Raw genomic sequence first — 14,697 nt, 5'->3', positions numbered from 1 at the left:
AGTGCCGCTTATTAGCAGCTGCGCGGAGGGATGTGGTGCACACTCATGTGCTCAGGAAGGCAAGGGGTGGATGGAGCTGGTGTCAGGGCAGCAATTGCTTATCATGCCTTATCTTGGAATATGAAACTGTATTGCATGACATCCAGAGGCAGGCTGAATAGATATGCCAATTCATCTCCAGCCTGGGCTTTGACAAGCTAGACTGCCCTTGTTGAAAGGCATCCGTCAAACGAGAGCTGCTGGCTGCTTTTTCCCTTTCTTAGACTTTCTCTCGCTCTCCTGCTCCAGCTCTTTTCCCCACCCCCCTTTTCCCCTCCCTTCCCAGCTTCCTCTTAAGCTTTTTCCACACAAAATTGAAAAGCTTTTGGAAATCAGAATAATACAGCTCCCCACAACTAATACCATTTTAAGTACCCCTCCCTCCCCCAAATAGAATTGATAAGGAGCCTAGTGTATGAAGGCATGTTTAGATAACATTGAGAATATTATAGTGAGTGAAGGGAAGAAGGGTCCCCCCCTTTTTTTCCCTCCCCCTCCTACGCCGTGTCTCTAAGCCGGGGAAGGCGACAGCACCCTGGCTAATACGAGTGTTTAATATTTGATGTGTTGGGATAAAGCAGGATCACCTTCGAATTGAATTGAGTGTCAGAATGAGAATCTATTACTGAAATTTTTGTGTGATTTGACAGCAAAGCAGACGATGTTATTCTTCACTAGTTACTGCAATCTTCTCTCCTACATCACTTAAATATTTTTTTCTTTGCTTGAGTAAACACACATTATCCTTTTTTTTTTATCCCTCTCTTCCTTTTTTCTGATCCTTTTTTTAAAATCAAACCTGCCTTCCTGGGTCTGATGGAGTTTATTGTTATTTCTTTATTTGTCCTATTAAATGGAATTTCTGATAGTTTAATCCTGCTTTTGTAAGTGATTTAAAAAATACTCGAATAGTTGTGAATGTAGCAGCACCTCTGTCTAAAGTGCTTAAAAAGGAACATACTTGGTGTATGTAGAGCTGGGCATGGAAGGCTGTACATGCCTTTCTGACTGAGATGGGTAGGCTGTGTGAGAAATCCTGTTTATGTACAAAGTTTGCTAGCATCCTAGAGAGTGGGCAGAGAGGGCATTGTAGAATTTTCTTTTCAGCTGGCTTTGTTGCAAGGCTTATATTATACAGCCCCAGAGTTACCTGAACATGGGAATCTTGATGATTGGAATTGTTACTTGGATGTACTTAGTGCCTTCTTAGCTACATTATTTATTGGAGAATGGGTTGATGAGCCCCATACACCAAACCTCTGAGCTGCTGGTTCTTTTTAAGACATTTCTTTGTTTGCAACCAGATTTTTCAGTTTGTGCAGTAGGGAATGTTTCTCACAAGAGCAGAACCTTAAGGGTCCTAACCTGGGATCAGTCTCTTTGAAAGATGTGAGAAATTTAGAATAAGGGGCATTAAATGAAGTAATTACCATTTAAGTGAAAATGTACACTTATCTTTGAAGTGTTCTAGCTGCTTGATTTCTTATGTACGCTGTTCTCTTCTATTCAGAATGTTTTACTTGTTTTATATTTGTAATAGTTTGATCTGTTTTTATAAATGTTTACTGTATTATGTTATTGTATCATTTCCTAAGACCTTACGTTGAAAGGCAGGTAAGAAATCTTATAAATAAATATACATACACGTGTCAAAATAAAAGACCTGTGCCATTGTGTTGATGATACTACTTAAATGGTTGTTTTTGAGGCATTAAGCAAAGATGATTAGTTGTAAGGAATATATGCAGACCTTTCCACAATCATTTGCATGATCTAAATGTTCATGTCATATCCTCTGTCTTTGTAATGAAGCTCCCACTTCATAACACTAAGTCCTACACTAAGGTTGTAGGTTTGAACAAGTGCCTGATGGCCAGCCTGGCCCATCCTCATCCATTGAGGTGTGACCTAATATATCCCTAACACAGTGCTAGCCATACATTTTCAGATTTAAGACCACAGCAAAGTGAACTTCTTCCATGTTTTTTCCATTGTACTATGTTCAGCTGTTCTTCTCAATTATCACACTTGCATACAGTTTCTAGTTCAGAGCAAGGTCTTGGAGACTATATTCAAAGTCCCTTGTATGTGTCTGCAGTTCCCAAGAAAAAATTACTACCTAAACAGTAGCAGATGGCATGATAGGGTCATGGTGCTTACCTAACCTCCCAACAGCTGAGTTGCTGCAGTTTATTGGGAGGATAGAGTGGAGGTTGTTGTGATGCAAATGCACCAAGGAGCCAACACAGCACTCCTGCTGGTGTTTGCACCACATGGCTTAGTCATGCTGGCGGACAAACGCCGGCTTCCTTGGCCTATAGAGTGAGATGAGCACCGCAATCCCAGAGTCGTCCGTGACTGGACCTAACCTTCTAACTACCTTGCCTCTCCTCTCTCCTTCCTAGTAAGCAGCAGCAACCCAGCTGTTGGGTGGTCAGGTGAGTGCCATTGTCCCACCATGCAGTCCGCTACTGCACCTGACCTTGGAACCAGTTTGCTTCTCTTTCAGGTCCTGTTGTTTGCCATGTGGCCTCTTCTCAACTGGAACTTCTAAGCTTCTTGAGAAGAAGACTGCATAGATACATTTTGTTTATGACTGATTTGAAGGAATTTTCTTCCAAAACATATTGGCTAGCAATTTCCCAAGAAAGTGGAAGTTGCCTATCTGTTTCATATATGGGATCTTAATTTCCTATAGCTGTTTGCTTTACATGCACTTTTAATTAGTCAACTCTTTGATTGTGTCATGCTGTGCTCTAAGTATCGTGTGTGATGGTGGTTGGGAGAGTGCTTGCCCTCCTTTGCAATAGGACAGAGGACATGCTGCTTTGGGGTACCTTTCATTGAACTGAGTGTTGAATAAATTCAACAATGCACTTCATTATAGAAGGCAAAGGGAGAGAAAATGTGGATCGGCCCCCTTTCCAGATTAGAAATGTGATGGAGGTGATAGGGAGCTGTAGTACTAGGATGCAAAGTTGTGGGGAGGGCTAGACAACTAAATAGTGATGAGAATTTGATGTTGTTTGCATCTTGAGGTCTTTTATTTTGGATAAATCAGTCTGGCTCCTGTTTTTTCTTTCTTTCTTGCTGTCACATGGATTAGAATTACCACGTCACATGCTAAGCTGTTTTTGGAAGAGTGGTGAAAAGGCTATGATTTCCATGAGTCAAGACACCTAGTCTGTCTTGCACCCATTTTTTACCAGTTTACCACAGAAAGTTAGATTTGAGCTCTCACTCCCAGATAACAGCACTGCTGGATTGGGTCCAAATTGTTCAAATATTGTAAATAGCTTGAACAGTAGACTATATCCTTAACAGGTCACTTGTAAAGAAAATTGCAAGCATACCTGAAATGTGCAGATATGTCTTTTGTAAATAGTTTTGTCAACATCATACAAGATTTGGGGAGAATGCAGAGAATGCATTTTCTATTGAAAATGAAATGCCTGTTCCTTAGGCAAGTCAAAAGGCACACTGGACATAAGATTCAGTTTGAAATGTATTTGCAGCTGGGCTGTCTTATGAAGGGCTGGGTGCCCAAAACCAGATACTCATTTTGTAGAGTGCCGAATCCTTCCTGTGCCTCAATTTTCCTCTGTGTCTGCCCCTATGATGGGGCTTTCACTAATAGCAAGGCTTGGTTTGCATTTGGTGTGGTTATGCTGCCTCCCAGAGCTGTTGAGAAAATATTGGACAATGCCTACCATTTGTGCAGAGGAACTTTCCTGATGGCATGTGCACAAACATATTAACTAACATCTCCATTTCTGGACAGGGGGCACAATCTCACACTTTGGAAGAAGGAATGAAAGAACTGCAGCATGCAAATGTACAATAGTCACAAGTGTCCTTTGGAGAGAGTACTGTACCCAGGAAAATATCCCCTTAGCTAACCTGGAGGCTCTGCTACATCCTAATAGGATTCTACAATGGATAAATGAGTTCATAAAATAAAGAGGTCCTGTTAAAATCTAATATTAATGGAGGTGTTTACATGACAATAAAAATAGAATCAAGAGAGACCCATGTTGTGCTTGCACTTCTCCACTCCCATGTGCAAGTGGAGGGCAGACCAGGCTATTTTCCCTTTTATGTTTTTAAGCCTTTCCTGATACCACTGTGGGCTGGTAGCATTAATTTAAATAGGGCTCCAGGAAATATGTAGAAATCTAGTATATTTTGAAATTTGCAGTAAAATCGTGAGATCTATTTCTCTAAAGCTGAAATTCCTTTCATTATTAATGGCTGTGGGTGAAACTAAGCAAACTACAGGTACTGGGGTATACCTGTTCCTTTCTGTGCCTCCCTGCCCCAGTCCTTTTCTGAAGCCTGGATGATGAATAGTTAGTTGGGTTATTTGACTCTGTCTCTCCTCCACTGACAGTACATGGGATTTCCTGTTACGGGATGTGTACCCGGAGAGAGCGCTTTCTTTTTACATCTCCCCCTTTCATCTGTCTTGCCCCTTAGATGGTCTGGGAAGCCCCAGTGGCAGCCGCTGTGAAGCCCTTTCCATCCTGCTTTAATAGAGGCTTTAACAGTCAGAAGAAGAACTTTCCTGTTTAAAGATTAAACGTTGTGTTTAAATATTAAACAGCCATGCTCCTGTCTCCTGATTGCTTGGCCGCTGCCAGCAGGCGGCTCAGAATTGCCCATTTTAATTAAAAACTTTATTTTCAAATACAATTCACTGGTCACACATCTCCGCGCGCAGCTCCTGCCTCCCCTCCCTGTTTTCTACTCGGCGCAGACTGGGGCAGCATCCCCTTCTCAAGTGGCATGTTTTGCTTTCTGTCTCTCATTCTTAGCTCCTTCGTTTCCGTCTGCCTGTACCAAAGTGACAGCCTATGTGAGGCCCCAAGTGTGAGTGGCTTCGTCAAGGGCTGATCAATGCCCCTGGCACTTCCTTCCAAAACCCCAGGAAAAACAATTAAAACCCAATCGATCCTGCAGGCAGCTGTGAATATGCATAAGGGCACACTTGACCTTCAGTGCTCAGGCCACCTTCCATGCTGCCTCTTTAACAAGTTTGCTCAGGTATTCCTGCCGTTCTCAACGACCTTGATGAGCAAAGCAGAATGTGATGCAAAGAAAAGCCCAGTTGTGGTCCTGATCCTGACTTCGGGGCTCAGATGTAAGCCTTAGAAGACTGGCTCTTCCATATAAGCTGATAGACCTAGAGAATGTGAAGTGGGGCTGTATTGTACATGCTTTATCTATATGAGGATCCAGGCCCAACGCCCGGCAATTCCTGTTATGGGACCTGGGGGGAAATCTTGACCTGGAGCCTCAGTGAGCTGCTATCAACAGGCTTTGACACCCTCTGGTGTCAGCCTGGATTTTGTTTAGGTGACAATTTCTGTTCATTAAGGTTCAGGGTCATTTAATGCACTTGTTTCTTAGGCCACATAAGTGTGAATATGCACACACATGTGTAGGACACAACTGAACAAGGGGTTAGAATCCTGAGGTGGCAGAGGGTACTTGCAGTATGTCAAGCCACAATTAGAAGATTCAAGTTTTGAATGCTCTTTCACATGAACAAAAGCACCTCTTCATTTAACTAAAGGAACTAGCACATCAGGGAAAACTACTTTTCCTGATTTGCTACTTTTCTGCTCGCAGGGAGGTGGTGCTTTTACACAGATCACATTTTTGAATGCTCCCCTATCTACAGCTTGAAGTGGGATAGTCCATTTTACCTCTTCATTACTGCATTATTCTATGCAATGTAGAGATGAGGCTTCCATTTCATATTAGCACAATTTCCCATGCATCATATTGATACCACTTCTTTTTTCATATGATGCAATTAGTCCAGCAAAGTATCGATGCACCCATGCCGTACAGAGAGCGAGGCAATTTGCCTTTATGTGTAGGAAGAAGTATTATTATAAAACATCTATATGATCATTTGTGAAGAACATGCATGAAGGAAACATGCAGTGAAATAGACACTTGTATTCTTTATAGTGTATACATTTTGTGTGTGATATTCCATGCACAGAAGTATGCAGAACTATATAAGCAAAGTGTAATGTGTGAAGTGCTTCTGAGTCTCAAATTCTTGGTAACTTTTGCACAGTACTTAGCAAGTGGAGCCTAATTTTGCTGGCTGCTTCTTGGATGAGGCTGAGAGAGTTCTACCATTTCGCCTTCTTGGCTAAGCTTTCTGCCCCTTTGTTGAAGATTACATTTTCCAATGTATCTTCCACTAACTTGCTTGCACGACTTTCCTTTCTGGCACCTTCCAAATATAAGGTAAAGCCAGGAGGGGGCACCACTGTGCCTATTTAAAAAGAGCTGAGCTGCTTTTCCCTCCTGGTATTATGGTGGAACAGCTCCCCCCATCCAAATAATAAAAAAGAGAAGTTTCTTGCTGCATGGCAGGGGATGGAGGGATGAAGTACAGCTCAACAGAAGAGGAAGAAAACCAGAAGTTCAGTCTCCCTTGTGGGTAATAGACCAGATCCTGGGCCAGAGTGATTTGAATGAGTAATAAAGATATCAGTGCGTATTTGTCAAAGGCGAAGGAAACCTCTCTATTGTGTACACAGGGATGTAATTTCAGTGAATTATGCATAGACTTAATTAGGAGTTTTAATTGCTAATCATCTCCCAATAGGATTAGCAGTGTTGTCTATTAATTACCTGTGGAGCCCCTGTGTTTTGCTAAGGCAGGAGTAACAAAGCAGCATAAATGGCTACATACGTGGCAATAAATTAACTACCCAAAACCCTGTGATGGAACTCCAGGGACATCTCAGCAGTGGCACTGATTGGTGGGGAGGGGCCTTAAATACACTGGCTTTGAAAGAGAGAGTTTGCTAGTCAGGAGAGCTGTAGGTGGTACAGCAGGAGTCTCCTAGCTCTGTATCTGTGTGGCTATTGGGACTGTAAATGCTTTCCTTGGGGTGTTCACTCCTTGCTTCCCTTGCAGTGACTGCCTCATAAAGGATGCTTTTCCAAAAACTTCTGTGAGTAGAATACTTGAGTGCCAAAGCAGTCAGCTTTGCATGCCCTTAAAATGGGAATAAGATAATTATAAATGATCTGCTAGATCAGACCAAGAGCCTATCAAAGCCAGCATCTTAGTAAGGATCTGCCCCACCCAGTAAGGGCTGACTTCTGTGTTTCTGACTCACTGCTGGGCTTATTTGTAAGGGGTCACCATTGGCGGCTAGTCATCAAAGGAATGACACCAAATGGAGGTTCGCCTTCAGGGGACCCACTAGGAGGGTGATAAATGGGCAAGGGTCACTTTAGCCATATTTAATAATTGTACTGAGACAGTTTTATTTTTATTTTAGTGTGTGTGTGTGTGTGTGTGTGTGTGTGTGTGTGTGTTTTAACTGGTCAATAGTCTAGATGATATTAATAGTGACCTTCCAGAGGACTCTGGGAAGTCCCCTAGAAGTCATGAGTCTTCCCACACTGTATGCCTTCCAAGGTACCCTGCCTCTAAACATTGAGATTCCACTTAGCTACCATGACAAATAGCTTTTGATAGACCTGTTCTTCCATTGAATTTATCTAGTCCTTTTTAAAAGCCATGTATGGTAGTGGCCATTGCTACATACCATGCCAGTAAATTGCCTAAGGTAGTTTTGTTTTAGGTGAAATAGTACTTCGTTTTGTCTGCTCTGAATCTGCTGCTGATCAATTTCATTTGGCAACCCTGAGTCCTAATATTAAGAGAGAAAGAGAAAAATCTCTATCCATCCTCTCTGTGTCATTAGTAATCTTATAAAGCTCCTATCATGGCTCCCTTTAGTTGTCCTTTTTCTGAACTAAAAAGCTCCAAAGGCTTTACTAATAGAGAATGTGCTCCAGCACTTGATCATTTTTGTTGCAGTTTTTTCTGTGTTTTTCAGATGGGATGTACAGAACTCTACACATTCCATTTGGATGTGTAGAGTTCTCCACTCTGCACTGCATGTGGAGTTGGAGTTTTCAGTGAACTGTGTACAGTGGAGGTTAATTTTGTTGCCATCCGTCTGTCTTGCAAGAGTGGGCCATTGGGGGTTAAGTCAAACCATTGGAGAATTACAGGAACTACTGTGGCTGTAGAGACCAATAAGGGAGAGAAATATTTTACTGCAGCTGGGGCAGATGAAGGCTTCCACCATGACATTTCTTGTCTCTATGCTCATCCCAGCAGTCATTCCTCCTCTGGTCACTGCTGTGGATATGCAACCTGACGGATTGCTTCCAAGCACTGTGGTCATCTGCAAGGAATTGCCACATGGTGGGGTTAATGTTGCTAGCTTTCATGTCACATTTGGAGACATCTTTATAATGCAGCGGTTGTCTGCCACCAGGCCTAGTGCCCAAAGCCAGCTCCCCATAGAGCACATTAAGCTCTGTCACTGCTTGACAGGGGGCAGAATTGTACACTAAGGCTTGTTCTTCTGTGTGTTCAACAGTCCTAGGCTAAGAAATCTTAAGTTCCCAGATAGTACCTTGGACCCCTTTTGTAAGGAAATCAGTGTTACCAGAAGATTTGAGGATACCAAATGTAAGGAGGTTGATTTTAATGATGTTGCACTCTTTGTTCACTTTTATTTTGATCTAAAGTTTCTCTGAAGGCTTAGAAAAAGCTAATAGAAGAAAATGAAATACAGTACATACTATGCTGAAAGATATCTGAAAGCAAATATTAAATGAAATTGGTCCCTCTGTGTCCCTCTTAGAAAAATGTAATTCTCTGCATATCAGAAAGGTGGATATTGTGCGTATTTGAGCACCAGCAGATAGAGGAGCATTTTGAACTAGTGTGAGACCGTTTTGTATTAGATGAAGATTCCCCAGTGAGTAATTTTCAAACACTTAACAGTATAGTAGGTATGGGTTCCCTCACAAGCTGACCCAGTAAATACTTTAGTGATTACAGGAGCAAAGTTGGGCTTGATTCCCCCCTTCCAGTGTAACAGTACTCAGACACTACTGTGGCTGTTATCTTCTCCAAGTTGTGGTTAGCCAGGTAAGGAAAAGGATAGCTGCTAACTCTGTTAAGATCCCTGTTCTGCCTATTTCTGGGGTAGCTGAGATAAAGTGGACCTGGCGGTGATATATTCTGTGGATTGACATGATCTTGTCTGGGAACAATGGCTCACATGGCAGCCCAGCACTTAAGTATAGCTAAGCCTTGCACCATTAATATCTCACAATGACACAGCTTCTGTAATACCTTGTGATGGAGAAGTTATGCTGCTGTCAGATCATAATTATTGTGGTGTTTTAAGGCCCCGAGGCTTTGTGCAGCTGTTAGTGCACTTTTCCACATTGCACGCTTAAATTTGCTCATTTCTTTTATACCTTGTCCCTCTGCGAACTAGTCTAGGATCCTCTTCCATCAAGTTTGTTCCAGTAAGGTGTTTCCCTTGCTCCAGATAAACCCTGGGTATTCAAGCTTCTGCTCATGAACAAATATTCCTCTATAATTATGTTGGGTTAGCTGAAATATAGCCTTGGAGCAGCACATGGTTCCCAAGCTATTCAAGTATAGCACCTGGACAGTTCAGTGATGTGAACAGTGAATGCCTTGCCTTGTGGTCTAATATGTGCTAGAAGTGCTGTTGACAATTGCTGCATGATGAGACAGAGTGAGTTGGAAAGAGCAGATGGCAAACAGCAGTGTTATCTCCTGGGCCTCAAAGAAGGGACTCTTGGAATTTCAGTTCAGGAATGAAGGAAGGAACAGTGGCTGCCAAGAGCCAGTTACCCAAACTAAACTTGCACAAGCTGGTTGAGAGTCAAAATGGAGCCCTAAATGGAACTCTACTCACAAGTTGTTATGCTGGACCCTTCTTTCCAAAAGAACATTGTCCCTGTCATCTATTAATTAGAAACTTTGCCTTAATGGATACCTGGAAAAATAACGAGCATTTGGTTTAAACCTTATTTTCTTTAACAGTATTTAGTTGAGGACATGATCAGTTTCCTCACCCAACTGCTTAGATTCATAATATAGCACTAAGCATTGTTTATTTTTAGGCATAATTAAACTTAGAATAGCTGAGCCAAAAATAATATCTTTATAACAAAAACCTGCAATCCCTAAAGTTGTTTGAGGGATTCAAGCAAATAGAAAAATAACTATTGCTTAACTAATGCATTCAAATATCTCCTTAAATATGTTAAGCTCAAGGCAGAGTGTGGCAGTGGCGGGGGGGGGATGACTTATGACGAGTTCCAGAGTTTAATGTTCTTACTATGTTTCTATCCAACCTTCTTCAAAGTGGTTACAGTGCATAGTATGGAGTGGTCTCTCAACTTAGCTGTTGAAATGGAAATCCACATAGCATCTTTAGATAACTCTTGTAGACTGCAATACAAAAGTAATCCGGTTCGGACAGAGCTGCAAGTCCCTAAACATTATGGCTAGAGATCAAACATATAGGAGCATCAGAAAGAGTGCAAAGTTTCCTCAGCCTGGTGCCCTTCAGATATACTGGACTGCAGCTCCCATAATCCCTGACCATTGCTCATGCTTGCTGGGGCTGGTGGGAGTTGCAGTCCATGACATTTGGAAGGCATCAGGTTGAGAAAGGCTGGCTTTAGAGGCTCCGGGGCAGAATCCCTTTGTATTGGTAGAACATCAATTACATTGTTTAGTCAGAAACGTTTGTGGGTGCCTTTGGGATCTAGGACTAACAATGTCATAGTTGGTTCGGGAGTCAAAAGCTTATTCTCATTATTAGAAAACAAATAATTGGGGTTTCTTCTAGGTGGCTTCCACCAGCAGGCAAATTCTCTCTCCCAGCTCCCCACCCAATTTAATAATGGACTTTAGAACCTAACCTGATTATATTTTGATTAGTAAAATTTCACATGGTTGTAAATTAATAAGAAAAAGGCTTTCATCTGTCTCTGGAGCAGAAGGAATGAGGTGACACAGGAGGTATGTCAGATAGACTCTGAGGTTTAATTTTAAAATGTGTGTTGCCCTCATGGTGCAGAGAAAAATCTGAAAAGATGCAAGAGTGACTGATAAAGATTTCAGAGGGTTCTGAGAGGGATACTCCATGCAGCTTAGGGGAATGTCATATTTAATCTTTGCATACCTCGTCACCTGCTTTATGCGTTTGCTTTCCCCCCCCCCCCCCATGACTGTTGCTTGGCATTATATTTTTCCACTTTCCTGTTGGCATCTGCTAAGGCTGGAGTACTTTAATCAGTGTAGGTGGCACAGTTCTGAATGAGTTATTGGCAATGTTGCTGATGGTAAATGGTGTTTATGTACAACAAATCAAATCTGATTGATTTATTAGTGGAAATGGTCAATGGAAATTTGCTTAATTCAATTTTCAACATTCTGTTTGCAGAAAATGTGGAGAACTTGGCATTTTGTGTTGTGGGACCTGGAATAAACTAAGACAGCAAGTCAACAATATCTCCACTAAAACAGATTTAAGTTGCGAGAGATAGAAGGAAAGCTTGAGACAAGAGAGTAAGAATTTATATTTGCAGAATTATGTGGAGATGGAAAGCCCAAAGTAAAAGCACTGGGCAGATCATATTGTGTGTTCTGTCTGAGTAATCAGCCAACTATCAGCAAGAGAGGGCCTAAAGGTACTATGTAACTTTTTACAATGCTTCAGTAGGGTCTAGCCTTGTGATACTCAGCCATCCTCTTGTACAATTATCTAAAATGTCTTTTTCTTTTTTCTTTTGCAGGCATACAGCTTTGCCATGGGGAGCTGGCCAAAGAATGGACTCTTAGACATGAACAAAGGCCTGAACCTACAGCACATAGGAAGGCCTCACAGTGGGATAGGTCAGTAGCATGACTTCCTTCTCTCACTCCAGTCCAGGTGTATTTTTCTCTGTTTGTGGAATAGTGTATAGTGGCAGGCTCATCTGCAGTTCCCAAGGATGTGTGGCTCTCTTATCTGTGGAAGGCAGCTTATCACTGTCTTTGGTGTGGCAAAAACCTGAGCATATAGGTTTAGGGCTGCCACTACCTCTGGAATACAAAAGGATGCTGGATCCCGAGGGAGCTGGTAGTAGAGAAATAAGCATGCTCCACTTTGATATCGTTTCTCTTTTGTCAGTCTAGCATCCAGATCCATTACCTCTATATATGTTTCTAAGCCACTTGACACTTGCTGCTGCATTTGAGTGGCAACGGTGAACATGATGCCTCAGAAGTGCAATGCCTTTCTCTTCCTTCCCCCATAGTGGGGCTTTGCCAGATCATCATGGTAGGGTCCTTCCTGAGGTCATGCCAAACCACCCCTCACTTGGCCACTGATTTTAGAATCCATTTTTCTATTCAAGTGTGTGTGTTTTAGCCATGATCACCCCACCTTCTGGATCCAACAAGTTTTGGAGAGCTGGCTGTTTGTCAGTCCTGCTAGCATACATCTAGGAGAGTATATACTGTACTTCTCTTCAGCTTTTGCTGTACTTCTCTGAGCTTTTGCCCAAAAGTCCTAAAATCTCTAATGTGACAGACCTAGCTGGTATGGGCCAATATATATCTTGTGCTTCCTTGTCCTGTGCGCGGGAGAATTACTAGAGGGTTTGTTCTTTAGGAACCTGTGTGTCGTGCCAGTCCAGGAAAATATGAAAAGCTCTCAGATTGAGGCATATTGATACAACCTGTTCATTGTTTCCTGTTCTTTATGTAAAACCCTTCAAATGTCTGACTTTTTAATCCGACTAGCTGCATTTCTCCTTTCCTTTGCCCCTGCCTAGGCGTGTCCACCTCTGTCTGCTTCTTGCTGTTGTGCATTTACATTTCCTAGGGTGAGAGACTTATGTGAGAAAGTTACCCACCACCCGAGCCTGGAGGAAGCTGTTTAATATTGTTTCAAGATCCTAACCACTAAACTACCAAATCAATATGAGTTAAGGAGATGAATTATTTAAAGCTTACCAGCTTTTAATTAGCAAGCTCCTTTTGAACTATGGATCTGGTTGCTTCATTGATAGGATGTAGCATTGAAATTTTGCTTCTGTGCCTGAGTGTAAATTCATTACAGCAATATATGTATGCTGTAGGAAAAGCCCACAAATTGGGCTGGAGGGGGAGCCTGATGCAAAACCTGTTTCATGTTGTTGCTAGGGACCCCTTAGAACCATTCATCTCTCTGTGTTTTATAGGAGTGTTTATAGTGTCTCCTCTTACCACACTAAAGCAACAAACATCCCTAGAATATAATCTGTCACTTCCTTTAATTACCTTGTACATTTATCGGACTGTCATTAGTTGGCTTTGCCCTGCTGGATAGCAGTGCACAATAGTGGTTTATTTTCCCCAATCTTCTTGACTGACTTTTCTTTCCAGGGGCTCTTGCTTCTTCATTTCAGTTAAACAGCCTTGAGGTGGGAGCACATGCTGCTACTGCTGCTGCTTTTGGTGTGATGCACTTGCATGCCATCTGAGGTTGTAGCGCTGAGGTTAAACACTGCGCCATATCTGCTCTGAGCCCAGCAGTTAGCCCTTGAGTAAGGTTGTCGAGCCTGACTTCTCATTTTAACAAGGGAAGTTTTCCTTCTCACTGTAGTATTGTGCCAAGTATGTCTCCCTACTCTCCCAAACATACTCCATTTTGCAAACAATGGTAAAGCAGCTTTTGGAGTTGTGATTCGTTCAAGCTTGTCGTGGCTCTTTTACAATTTGTGTAGACCCTAACAATGTGTGTCAAGTGTAGTTTTAAAATTAATAAATATTTTCCATTACTGGAAGACAGTAATGTGTTTTTTTCTCTGGACCTATTCAGTAACTATTGCACATTTATATAGAAAAATATTCCTAAAATATGTGATTTCCAAATGCTTGACAGTGACTTTAGTAAGTGTTACTTGCCATAAATGGTGTAATGTCATGTGAGTTTGGTCTAGAACATTTTAGTTCAAAAGCAAGCACTTCAGTTGGGGAGGCCAGGAGCCCCGATAGAAATAGTGAAAGAGGGGTTGACTGGCAGGTAGTCTCACTAGAGGTGAAGCAAACTTCAAATCAGATATTTTGATGAGATTCAGCTCTGTTGTTGCTCTTCTTCATCAGATCAAGGAGCAGCAGCACATTCTGGGCTGGATGAATGCTAGACTGAATCTAGAAAACAGGTGTGATGGTTGGCAGTCTGTTGTAGGGGAGGATCACATGTTCTGGATGCAATCTCTCACTTTCTTCCTCTGATACAGTGGCTGAGGGAGCCTGGGAGACATACCTGTTCTCACTCTGCTCCATTCTTTGGTAACCTCTCAGATAAAGTATTATAATGTTCAGTCTACACAGGCCTGTCCTTGACAATGATTTGGAAACTCTTATCACGCACAGAATTCTTTGGTGAGCTTTCTGAGAAATGGGCACAGAGAATATATTAAGGCAATTCTTCCTCAGTTTCTTGGCTGCAAATTATCTTTCAGGCCTGATTTAAAGTGGTGGCTATAAAAGCCCAAATGGTTTGTGCCTAGCGTATCTTGGGGAGCAGCTTCTCACATACAAGTCACCTCAAGCTTTATCGCTTCTGGCTGTGCATGGTTTACTTAGCATCCCTGTAGTGGCATGGAGTTCCTTTGCTTTCCCTTCCTTGGTAAAGGATCGAAGAAGGACCCTGCAGTTATAGTTGTATGCTGGCCTCTAGGCCGAGTTGCCATGAAGTAGCAGTTTTGTTTGTTTTTCCTTTACACACCCTACAATGG

At 42.1% G+C, this 14,697-nt stretch overlaps 1 protein-coding gene and 1 long non-coding RNA gene across 7 annotated transcripts in view; both read left to right on the top strand.

Annotated features, from left to right (window-relative positions):
• Nucleotides 1–11,698, top strand: part of LOC310709745 — a 30,436-nt gene extending 18,738 nt beyond the window's left edge. The window contains exon 3 of the long non-coding RNA XR_014527668.1: nt 11,373–11,698. This is a non-coding gene — a long non-coding RNA (uncharacterized lncRNA). The remainder of the gene's footprint in view (nt 1–11,372) is intronic.
• The window catches only part of ERI3 (ERI1 exoribonuclease family member 3), a 204,508-nt gene that overhangs the window by 123,502 nt on the left and 66,309 nt on the right, over nt 1–14,697 (top strand). For all 6 annotated transcript variants that reach the window (XM_083509724.1, XM_083509723.1, XM_083509722.1 and 3 more), the window contains one exon: nt 11,725–11,824. In XM_083509724.1, coding sequence (XP_083365850.1) covers nt 11,725–11,824 — 100 coding nt within the window. The remainder of the gene's footprint in view (nt 1–11,724; nt 11,825–14,697) is intronic.

Source organism: Podarcis liolepis, assembly GCF_965112155.1.
Source record: "Podarcis liolepis genome assembly, chromosome: 6".
Taxonomy (NCBI): Eukaryota; Metazoa; Chordata; class Lepidosauria; order Squamata; family Lacertidae; genus Podarcis; species Podarcis liolepis.
Note: the sequence above shows the minus strand (reverse complement) of the source record. Positions and strands in the feature narration are given on the sequence as shown.